Source organism: Haliotis rufescens, unplaced genomic scaffold (genome assembly GCF_023055435.1).
Source record: "Haliotis rufescens isolate VD_foot unplaced genomic scaffold, xgHalRufe1.0.p SCAF_16, whole genome shotgun sequence".
Taxonomy (NCBI): domain Eukaryota; kingdom Metazoa; phylum Mollusca; class Gastropoda; order Lepetellida; family Haliotidae; genus Haliotis; species Haliotis rufescens.
Window position 1 is genome coordinate 32,841,114 of NW_025963846.1, and position 13,209 is coordinate 32,854,322.

At 43.3% G+C, this 13,209-nt stretch overlaps 1 protein-coding gene across 1 annotated transcript in view; it reads left to right on the forward strand.

Moving 5' to 3' along the window:
• Positions 1 to 13,209, forward strand: part of LOC124118955 — a 41,688-nt gene that overhangs the window by 25,739 nt on the left and 2,740 nt on the right. Inside the window, exon 4 of the mRNA XM_046481292.2 lies at positions 2,513 to 2,651. Within this exon, the coding sequence (XP_046337248.2) occupies positions 2,513 to 2,651 (139 nt within the window). The remainder of the gene's footprint in view (positions 1 to 2,512; positions 2,652 to 13,209) is intronic.

Here is a 13,209-nt window from a genome sequence, read left to right on the forward strand (position 1 = left end):
TACACCATGACATGTGTAAGCGAGTCTGGTGTAACGTATACGTGACTACACCATGACATGTGTAAGCGAGTCTGGTGTAACATATACGTGACTACACCATGACATGTGTAACGTATACGTGACTACACCATGGCGTGTGTAAGCGAGTCTGGTGTAACGTATATGTGACTACACCATGACATGTGTAACGTATACGTGACTACACCATGACATGTGTAAGCGAGTCTGGTGTAACGTATACGTGACTACACCATGACATGTGTAAGCGAGTCTGGTGTAACGTATACGTGACTACACCATGACATGTGTAACGTATACGTGACTACACCATGACATGTGTAAGGTATACGTGACTACACCATGACATGTGTAAGCGAGTCTGGTGAAACGTATACGTGACTACACCATGGCATGTGTAAGCGAGTCTGGTGTAACGTATACGTGACTACACCATGACATGTGTAACGTATACGTGACTACACCATGACATGTGTAAGCGAGTCTGGTGTAACGTATACGTGACTACACCATGACATGTGTAAGCGAGTCTGGTGTAACGTATACGTGACTACACCATGACATGTGTAAGCGAGTCTGGTGTAACGTATACGTGACTACACCATGACATGTGTAAGCGAGTCTGGTGTAACGTATACGTGACCACACCATGACATGTGTAACGTATACGTGACTACACCATGACATGTGTAAGGTATACGTGACTACACCATGACATGTGTAAGCGAGTCTGGGGTAACGTATACGTGACTACACCATGGCATGTGTAAGCGAGTCTGGTGTAACGTATACGTGACTACACCATGGCATGTGTAAGCAAGTCTGGTGTAACGTATTGGTGACTACACCATGACATGTGTAACGTATACGTGACTACACCATGACATGTGTAACGTAGTATACGTGACTACACCATGACATGTGTAAGCGAGTCTGGTGTAACGTATACGTGACTACACCATGACATGTGTAACGTATACGTGACTACACCATGACATGTGTAACGTATACGTGACTACACCATGACATGTGTAAGCGAGTCTGGTGTAACGTATACGTGACTACACCATGACATGTGTAACGTATACGTGACTTCACCATGACATGTGTAACGTATACATGACTACACCATGACATGTGTAAGCGAGTCTGGTGAAACGTATACGTGACTACACCATGACATGTGTAAGCGAGTCTGGTGTAACGTATACGTGACTACACCATGACATGTGTAAGCTAGTCTGGTGTAACGTATACGTGACTACACCATGACATGTGTAAGCTAGTCTGGTGTTACGTATACGTGACTACACCATGACATGTGTAAGCGAGTCTGGTGTAACGTATACGTGACTACACCATGATATGTGTAACGTATACATGACTACACCATGGCATGTGTAAGCGAGTCTGGTGTAACGTATACGTGACTACACCATGACATGTGTAAGCGAGTCTGGTGTAACGTATACGTGACCACACCATGACATGTGTAACGTATACGTGACTACACCATGACATGTGTAAGGTATACGTGACTACACCATGACATGTGTAAGCGAGTCTGGGGTAACGTATACGTGACTACACCATGGCATGTGTAAGCGAGTCTGGTGTAACGTATACGTGACTACACCATGTCATGTGTAAGCGAGTCTGGTGTAACGTATTGGTGACTACACCATGACATGTGTAACGTATACGTGACTACACCATGACATGTGTAACGTAGTATACGTGACTACACCATGACATGTGTAAGCGAGTCTGGTGTAACGTATACGTGACTACACCATGATATGTGTAATGTATACGTGACTACACCATGACATGTGTAACGTATACGTGACTACACCATGACATGTGTAAGCGAGTCTGGTGTAACGTATACGTGACTACACCATGACATGTGTAACGTATACGTGACTACACCATGACATGTGTAACGTATACATGACTACACCATGACATGTGTAAGCGAGTCTGGTGAAACGTATACGTGACTACACCATGACATGTGTAAGCGAGTCTGGTGTAACGTATACGTGACTACACCATGACATGTGTAAGCGAGTCTGGTGTAACGTATACGTGACTACACCATGACATGTGTAAGCTAGTCTGGTGTAACGTATACGTGACCACACCATGACATGTGTAACGTATACGTGACTACACCATGACATGTGTAAGGTATACGTGACTACACCATGACATGTGTAAGCGAGTCTGGTGAAACGTATACGTGACTACACCATGGCATGTGTAAGCGAGTCTGGTGTAACGTATACGTGACTACACCATGACATGTGTAAGGTATACGTGACTACACCATGACATGTGTAAGCGAGTCTGGTGTAACGTATACGTGACTACACCATGACATGTGTAAGCGAGTCTGGTGTAACGTATACGTGACTACACCATGACATGTGTAAGCGAGTCTGCTGAAAGGTGAGACATCAAGACATAATGTTCAAATCTTGATTTGCAGGTGTCGAACACTTCAAGGTGTGTGACTCTTGACCCCCGCAAGGGTGAGAGAGCAGTCCTCATCAAGACTCACAATGGTGACTGGGGTGTTGTCCGTGGACAATGGCTTGGTGTTCGTAGAGGAATACCAGGGGTCAAAGGTCAGTTGTAAATCAGAGAAACAAATATTGACTCTTGGATGTCGATTGATGCTGCTTTAGTTTTCGTTGTGGATCCTAATGGTCAGGTTTAAAGTGTGAATTAAAGGTTCACAAAAATGTCTGCTGGTAAGATTTGGTGTTCACTGCACAACTCATGCCATGAAGTATCAACATTGTGCTGTGCAGTAACACATAGGTGGTTGTCAGAGGTACGTCCATTAGACAACACCATCGCCATCGCACGGCTGAAGTACAGTTGTGTTGGGTCAGACAACATGCGTATATTTCTGTGCAGATTGTGTGTGGTGTGTACTGCCAGTAGTGTAGAATATATGCTGCCAGTAGTGTAGAGCATATGCTGCCAGTAGTGTAGAACAAATGCTGCCAGTAGTGTAGAGCATATCCTGCCAGTAGTGTAGAGCATATCCTGCCAGTAGTGTAGAACATATGCTGCCAGTAGTGTAGAACATATCCTGCCAGTAGTGTAGAGCATATCCTGCCAGTAGTGTAGAGCATATGCTGCCAGTAGTGTAGAGCATATGCTGCCAGTAGTGTAGAGCATATGCTGCCAGTAGTGTAGAGCATATGCTGCCAGTAGTGTAGAGCATATGCTGCCAGTAGTGTAGAACACATGCTGCCAGTAGTGTAGAACATATACTGCCAGTAGTGTAGAGCATATGCTGCCAGTAGTGTAGAGCATATGCTGCCAGTAGTGTAGAACATATGCTGCCAGTAGTGTAGAACATATGCTGCCAGTAGTGTAGAACATATGCTGCCAGTAGTGTAGAGCATATCCTGCCAGTAGTGTAGAACATATGCTGCCATTAGTGTAAGAGCATATGCTGCCAGTAGTGTAGAGCATATGCTGCCAGTAGTGTAGAGCATATGCTGCCAGTAGTGTAGAACATATGCTGCCAGTAGTGTAGAACATATCCTGCCAGTAGTGTAGAGCATATCCTGCCAGTAGTGTAGAGCATATGCTGCCAGTAGTGTAGAACATATGCTGCCAGTAGTGTAGAGCATATCCTGCCAGTAGTGTAGAGCATATGCTGCCAGTAGTGTAGAGCATATGCTGCCAGTAGTGTAGAACATATGCTGCCAGTAGTGTAGAACATATGCTGCCAGTAGTGTAGAGCATATGCTGCCAGTAGTGTAGAGCATATGCTGCCAGTAGTGTAGAACATATGCTGCCAGTAGTGTAGAACATATCCTGCCAGTAGTGTAGAACATATGCTGCCAGTAGTGTAGAGCATATGCTGCCAGTAGTGTAGAACATATCCTGCCAGTAGTGTAGAGCATATCCTGCCAGTAGTGTAGAGCATATGCTGCCAGTAGTGTAGAGCATATGCTGCCAGTAGTGTAGAACATATACTGCCATTAGTGTAGAGCATATACTGCCATTAGTGTAGAGCATATACTGCCAGTAGTGTAGAATATATGCTGCCAGTAGTGTAGAACACATGCTGCCAGTAGTGTAGAACATATGCTGCCAGTAGTGTAGAACATATGCTGCCAGTAGTGTAGAACATATGCTGCCAGTAGTGTAGAACATATGCTGCCAGTAGTGTAGAACATATGCTGCCAGTAGTGTAGAATATATGCTGCCAGTAGTGTAGAACATATGCTGCTAGTAGTGTAGAATATATGCTGCCAGTAGTGTAGAACATATGCTTCCAGTAGTGTAGCCTTTTCATGAACGCTTGTGTCATACCCAGATATATACACTGTAACAAGACACATGTAGTATACACAGACACAGACACTAGTCTTGTATCACAGCCAGATATATACACTGTAACAAGACACACGAGATATACACAGACACAGACACTTGTGTCACACCCAGATATATACACTGTAACTAGACACATGTGATATACACAGACACAGATACTTGTATCACACCCAGATATATACACTGTAATTATAACTAGACACATGTGATATACACAGACACTTGTATTACGACCAGATATATACACTGTAACAAGACATGTGATATACAATGACACAGAACGACACTTGTATCACACCCAGATATATACACTGAAACAAGACACATGTGATATACACTGACACAGACACTTGTATCACACCCAGATATATACACTGAAACAAGACACATGTGATATACACTGACACAGACACTTGTATCACACCCAGATATATACACTGTAACAAGACACACGTGATATACACAGACACAGACACTTGTATCACACCCAGATATATACATTGTAACAAGACACACGTGATATACACAGACACTTGAATCACATCCAGATATATACACTGTAACAAGACACATTTGATATACACAGACACAGACACTTGTATCACACCCAGATATATACACTGTAACAAGACACATTTGATATACACAGACACTTGAATCACATCCAGATATATACACTGTAACAAGACACATTTGATATACACAGACACAGACACTTGTATCACACCCAGATATATACACTGTAACAAGACACATTTGATATACACAGACACTTGAATCACATCCAGATATATACACTGTAACAAGACAAATGTGATATACACTGACACAGACACTTGTATCACACCCAGAGATATATACACTGTAACTAGACACATGTGATATACACAAACACAGACACTTGTATCACACCCAGATATATACACTGTAACAAGACAAATGTGATATACACAGACACAGACACTTGTATCACACCCAGAGATATATACACTGTAACTAGACACATGTGATATACACAGACAGACACTTGTATCACACCCAGATATATACACTGTAACAAGACACATGTGATATACACTGACACAGACTGAGACATATATCACACCCAGATATAAACACTGTAACAAGACACACGAGATATACACAGACACAGACACTTGTATCACACCCAGATATATACACTGTAACAAGACACACGAGATATACACAGACACAGACACTTGTATCACACCCAGATATATACACTGTAACAAGACACACGAGATATACACTGACACAGACACTTGTATCACACCCAGATATATACACTGTAACAAGACACACGAGATATACACAAACACGGACACTTGTATCACACCCAGATATATACACTGCAACAAGACACACGAGATATACACAGACACGGACACTTGTATCACACCCAGATATATACACTGTAACAAGACACACGAGATATACACAGACACAGACACTTGTATCACACTCAGATATATACACTGTAACAAGACACACGACATATACACAGACACAGACACTTGTATCACACCCAGATAGATACACTGTAACAAGACACACGAGATATACACAGACACGGACACTTGTATCACACCCAGATATATACACTGTAACAAGACACACGAGATATACACAGACACAGACACTTGTATCACACCCAGATATATACACTGTAACAAGACACACGAGATATACACAGACACAGACACTTGTATCACACCCAGATATATACACTGTAAGAAGACACACGAGATATACACAGACACAGACACTTGTATCACACCAAGATATATACACTGTAAGAAGACACACGAGATATACACAGACACAGACACTTGTATCACACCCATATATATACACTGTAACAAGACACACGACATATACACAGACACGGACACTTGTATCACACCCAGATATATACACTGTAACAAGACACACGAGATATACACAGACACAGACACTTGTATCACACCCAGATATATACACTGTAACAAGACACACGAGATATACACAGACACGGACACTTGTATCACACCCAGATATATACACTGTAACAAGACACACGAGATATACACAGACACGGACACTTGTATCACACCCAGATATATACACTGTAACAAGACACACGAGATATACACAGACACCGACACTTGTATCACACCCAGATATATACACTGTAACAAGACACACGAGATATACACAGACACAGACACTTGTATCACACCCAGATATATACACTGTAACAAGACACACGAGATATACACAGACACAGACACTTGTATCACACCCAGATATATACACTGTAAGAAGACACACGAGATATACACAGACACAGACACTTGTATCACACCCAGATATATACACTTTTACAAGACACACGAGATATACACAGACACAGACACTTGTATCACACCCATATATATACACTGTAACAAGACACACGACATATACACAGACACGGACACTTGTATCACACCCAGATATATACACTGTAACAAGACACACGAGATATACACAGACACAGACACTTGTATCACACCCAGATATATACACTGTAACAAGACACACGAGATATACACAGACACGGACACTTGTATCACACCCAGATATATACACTGTAACAAGACACACGAGATATACACAGACACAGACACTTGTATCACACCCAGATATATACACTGTAACAAGACACACGAGATATACACAGACACAGACACTTGTATCACACCCAGATATATACACTGTAACAAGACACACGAGATATACACAGACACAGACACTTGTATCACACCCAGATATATACACTGTAAGAAGACACACGAGATATACACAGACACAGACACTTGTGTCACACCCAGATATATACACTGTAACAAGACACACGACATATACACAGACACGGACACTTGTATCACACCCAGATATATACACTGTAACAAGACACACGAGATATACACAGACACAGACACTTGTATCACACCCAGATATATACACTGTAACAAGACACACGAGATATACACAGACACAGACACTTGTATCACACCCAGATATATACACTGTAACAAGACACACGAGATATACACAGACACAGACACTTGTATCACACCCAGATATATACACTGTAACAAGACACACGAGATATACACAGACACAGTAACTTGTATCACACCCAGATACAGTTTAGCTAGACACATACAGACATTTCAACCAATCGACGACATTGAGTTACATTTTGGCTGGACCAACAAGTCTATGCATAGTCCAATCAAATCGCATAATGAAGTAGACCTCAAGTTCATAAACAACACAGATTTCTACATCATTTCTATTCATGTTTTCAATCAAGGTGCTCAAGTGACTAGATGCACTTCGTTGGTGAGACCCGTTATTACAATATAGATCTTGATTATCGATCAGATCATCTTGACTGGGCGCTGCCATTTTGTTTGAAACAAATGCAAGTGATGTAATCTGATTGGTCTATCTATGTAGGAGGGACATAGAAGGGACATGATTCATAATAGCCACTGGTGGTGCTTTGGTCAAGCAAGGGTGTAAACTGGACTTTTATAGTCAGTTATCTCCCTTGCCTCAGGAAGATGGGACACCAGTTGCACTCTCAACTGTGACCAGATCTTGTATCTGGGCGGAATGCTGTCGATTTCCATCTCGAAGGGACCACGTTAGCAGTGGTTTCAGTCGCCTTTTTAGACACACAAGCCATGGCACGTGACTTCAAGGCACCAATGCAGAAAAAACCAGGCCTAACAGCAACATTTGCCCTGTGAAAAAAACAAAAAGTGCAACTACCAAACAGTCAAACCCCATCCAAAGCCTTCTAGTTCTCAAACATCTGGTGGGACAGGAGACAGATCGCCGATATCTAATACTGATCTGGAAGATAGTTTTTCATCAGTAGAGCTTTTGGAACAGAGGATGGAGGCAGCAGCAACAGGGAAGGGAGGTAACTCTGAACATGCTACACAATGCTATTCTCTCGCTGCAAAATGACCAGAAAACTGATATTGGAGCCATAAAAGAAAGCATGGACTTTGTCATGGCAGATGCAGAAGAGATGGAGGAAACAATTAACATATATCAGGACTCAATCGACAAACTACAAGATTCTGGGGAAACCACCAGGACTAGATTACTTGCAGTGGAGGAAAAGGTCAACACAGAGAACGATATTCAAGACAATTTTCTGTGTTGTGGCTCCCCACATGAAGAAACAGAGAACGAACACACGAGAGAATATGGTTAATGACTGTGTCCAACATGCAGCTCGTGATTGAATGTATCCAACATGCAGCTCGTGAATGACTGTATCCATCATGCAGCTCGTGAATGACTGTATCCAACATGCAGCTCATGAATGTCTGTATCCAACATGCACCTCGTGAATGACTGTATCCAACATGCAGCTCATGAATGACTGTGTCCAACATGCAGCTCGTGTATGACTGTCCAACATGCAGCTCATGAATGTCTGTATCCAACATGCACCTCGTGAATGACTGTATCCAACATGCAGCTCATGAATGACTGTGTCCAACATGCAGCTCTTGTATGACTGTGTCCAACATGCAGCTCATGAATGACTGTATCCAACATGCAGCTCATGAATGACTGTGTCCAACATGCAGCTTGTGTATGACTGTATCCAACATGCAGCTCAAGAATGACAGTATCCAACATGCAGCTCGTGAATGACTGTGTCCAACATGCAGCTCATGAATGACTGTATCCAACATGCAGCTCATGAATGATTGGGTCCAACATGCACCTTGTGAATGACTGTATCCAACATGCAGCTCGTGAATGACTGTGTCCAACATGCAGCTCATGAATGTCTGTATCCAACATGCACCTCGTGAATGACTGTATCCAACATGCAGCTCATGAATGACTGTGTCTAAGATGCAGCTCGTGTATGACTGTGTCCAACATGCAGCTCATGAATGACTGTATCCAACATGCAGCTCATGAATGACTGTGTCCAACATGCAGCTCGTGTATGACTGTCCAACATGCAGCTCGTGAATGACTGTATCCAACATGCAGCTCGTGAATGACTGTTCCCAACATGCAGCTTATGAATGACTGTATCCAACATGCTGCTCGTGAATGTCTGTGTCCAACATGCAGCTCATGAATGACGGTATCCAACATGCAGCTCGTGTATGACTGTGTCCAACATGCAGCTCGTGAATGACTGTATCCAACTTGCAGCTTATGAATGACTGTATCCAACATGCACCTCGTGAATGCATAATGCTGATCAATGCAGGTAGTTTATTGAATATAACAGGCAGCCTGTTCATGAAGGTGTATTTAGCTGAGACAATTCTCAGAGACTTATGACAAAAATTACGACTACCATAAGAGTTAATCTTGAGGCTGTCTTAAACCTATCGCAATGTTACCTTACTTATGTCACAAGTCTTTGCTATGACAGTGAGCTCTTTTGTGACGGAGGTAAAATAAGCTGTGTATTGCCCAAGTCGTCATCGATTATACAGGGAATTCCCTAGATTGAAATTCATGTTTGCATTTATATTTGTAAATAAAAAATAACAATAGACATTTTGAGGATAAACAATTAAACCCCTACTGGAGATAATTGGTGATGATTCTTTCAACAGTGGTGCATACTGTGATTAATATCTAGCAGGTCTTGAAGAATCATAGCAAGAAACATGCATGTGTCCTTTAGGCATGTTTATGTGGCAACGATAACCCTAGACACAACATCCTCTGTCCTACACTGCACCACCTCGCTGTGGTTAAGTTGAACCCAGGGTCAAGAGTGTGCATTCACGTCACCAAAATGTATTTTTTATATCAAACTCTCATTTAAGATTCTTCTCATTGTTGAATTGTTACGGACTGGGTACTGGACAAACGGGAAATTTGAACAGATAAGTTGTGTCTTTGTTTCAGCTGATTACAGACATTAGTGACAACAATGTTGTTTACTTGTACCGTATGTACAGGAAATAAAGACGACGATATCCATAACTTGTATCTACTTTGTCATCCGTCATCTTCTCAGTAATGCCTATCAAACTATTCAAACAGTTGTGTCATATGTTTTTTCAGGTGAACAATTGACTTGCCTTTGCATGTGTTTGTGATGGTGGCACTGGTGGAGCAGGATGTGCTCACTTTTTTGGCGAACACCTGGTATTATCACTATTTGATAGTGATTCATAAACACATGGTCATGATATAGTCGGAATTGTAAAATCAAGTCATTGGAGATTTTTTTATGAATATCGTTGTATTATTGTTCAAAGTAAGGGCTGTTTGCATTTATTTCAGAACGAATTGATTTCATGAGGAGTAATGATGATATGTGATTACACCAGTCATACCCAGTATGTCAGATACCCCTGTTGTCAGATACCCCAGTTGTCAGATACCCCTGTTGTCAGATACCCCTGTATGTCAGATACCCCAGTTGTCAGATACCCCTGTATGTCAGATACCCCTGTTGTCAGATACCCCTGTTGTCAGATACCCCAGTTGTCAGATACCCCAGTTGTCAGATACCCCTGTATGTCAGATACCCCTGTTGTCAGATACCCCAGTTGTCAGATACCCCTGTTGTCAGATACCCCAGTTGTCAGATACCCCTGTATGTCAGATACCCCTGTTGTCAGATACCCCAGTTGTCAGATACCCCTGTTTGTCAGATACCCCTGTTGTCAGATACCCCAGTTGTCAGATACCCCTGTATGTCAGATACCCCTGTTGTCAGATACCCCTGTTGTCAGATACCCCAGTTGTCAGATACCCCAGTTGTCAGATACCCCTGTTGTCAGATACCCCATTTGTCAGATACCCCTGTATGTCAGACACCCCAGTTGTCAGATACCCCAGTTGTCAGACACCCCAGTTGTCAGATACCCCAGTTGTCAGATACCCCTGTTGTCAGATACCCCAGTTGTCAGATACCCCAGTTGTCAGATACCCCTGTATGTCAGATACCCCTGTTGTCAGATACCCCAGTTGTCAGATACCCCTGTTGTCAGATACCCCAGTTGTCAGATACCCCTGTATGTCAGATACCCCTGTTGTCAGATACCCCAGTTGTCAGATACCCCTGTTTGTCAGATACCCCTGTTGTCAGATACCCCAGTTGTCAGATACCCCTGTATGTCAGATACCCCTGTTGTCAGATACCCCTGTTGTCAGATACCCCAGTTGTCAGATACCCCAGTTGTCAGATACCCCTGTTGTCAGATACCCCATTTGTCAGATACCCCTGTATGTCAGACACCCCAGTTGTCAGATACCCCAGTTGTCAGACACCCCAGTTGTCAGATACCCCAGTTGTCAGATACCCCTGTTGTCAGATACCCCAGTTGTCAGATACCCCAGTTGTCAGATACCCCAGTTGTCAGATACCCCTGTATGTCAGACACCCCAGTTGTCAGATACCCCAGTTGTCAGACACCCCAGTTGTCAGATACCCCAGTATGTCAGATACCCCAGTTGTCAGATACCCCAGTTGTCAGATACCCCAGTTGTCAGATACCCCAGTTGTCAGATACCCCAGTTGTCAGAAACCCCAATTGTCAGATACCCCAGTTGTCAGAAACCCCAGTTGTCAGATACCCCAGTTGTCAGATACCCCAGTTGTCAGATACCCCAGTTGTCAGATACCCCTGTATGTCAGACACCCCAGTTGTCAGATACCCCAGTTGTCAGATACCCCTGTATGTCAGACACCCCAGTTGTCAGAAACCCCAGTTGTCAGATACCCCAGTTGTCAGATACCCCAGTTGTCAGATACCCCTGTATGTCAGACACCCCAGTTGTCAGAAACCCCAGTTGTCAGATACCCCAGTTGTCAGAAACCCCAGTTGTCAGATACCCCAGTTGTCAGATACCCCTGTATGTCAGACACCCCAGTTGTCAGATACCCCAGTTGTCAGAAACCCCAGTTGTCAGATACCCCAGTTGTCAGATACCCCTGTATGTCAGATACCCCTGTTGTCAGATACCCCTGTATGTCAGATACCCCAGTTGTCAGATACCCCAGTTGTCAGATACCCCTGTTGTCAGATACCCCTGTATGTCAGACACCCCTGTTGTCAGATACCCCTGTATGTCAGACACCCCAGTTGTCAGACACCCCAGTTGTCAGATACCCCAGTTGTCAGATACCCCTGTATGTCAGACACCCCAGTTGTCAGATACCCCTGTTGTCAGATACCCCAGTTGTCAGATACCCCAGTTGTCAGATACCCCTGTATGTCAGACACCCCAGTTGTCAGATACCCCTGTTGTCAGATACCCCAGTTGTCAGATACCCCTGTATGTCAGATACCCCATTTGTCAGATACCCCTGTTGTCAGATACCCCAGTTGTCAGATACCCCTGTTGTCAGATACCCCTGTATGTCAGATACCCCATTTGTCAGATACCCCTGTTGTCAGATACCCCAGTTGTCAGATACCCCTGTATGTCAGATACCCCTGTTGTCAGATACCCCTGTTGTCAGATACCCATGTTGTCAGATACCCCAGTTGTCAGATACCCCTGTTGTCAGATACCCCAGTTGTCAGATACCCCTGTATGTCAGACACCCAAGTTGTCAGATACCCCAGTTGTCAGATACCCCAGTTGTCAGATACCCCAGTTGTCAGATACCCCAGTTGTCAGACAGTGGAGGAGAGATGGCTTGTCAAAACATGTGAGATTTACCTGTTGTGGTAATGGAGCAGTCTTTACAGATCTAATCACAGTATAATTGAAATCAAATGTTTTCACTATATTGTGCATATGTTGTCAGATATA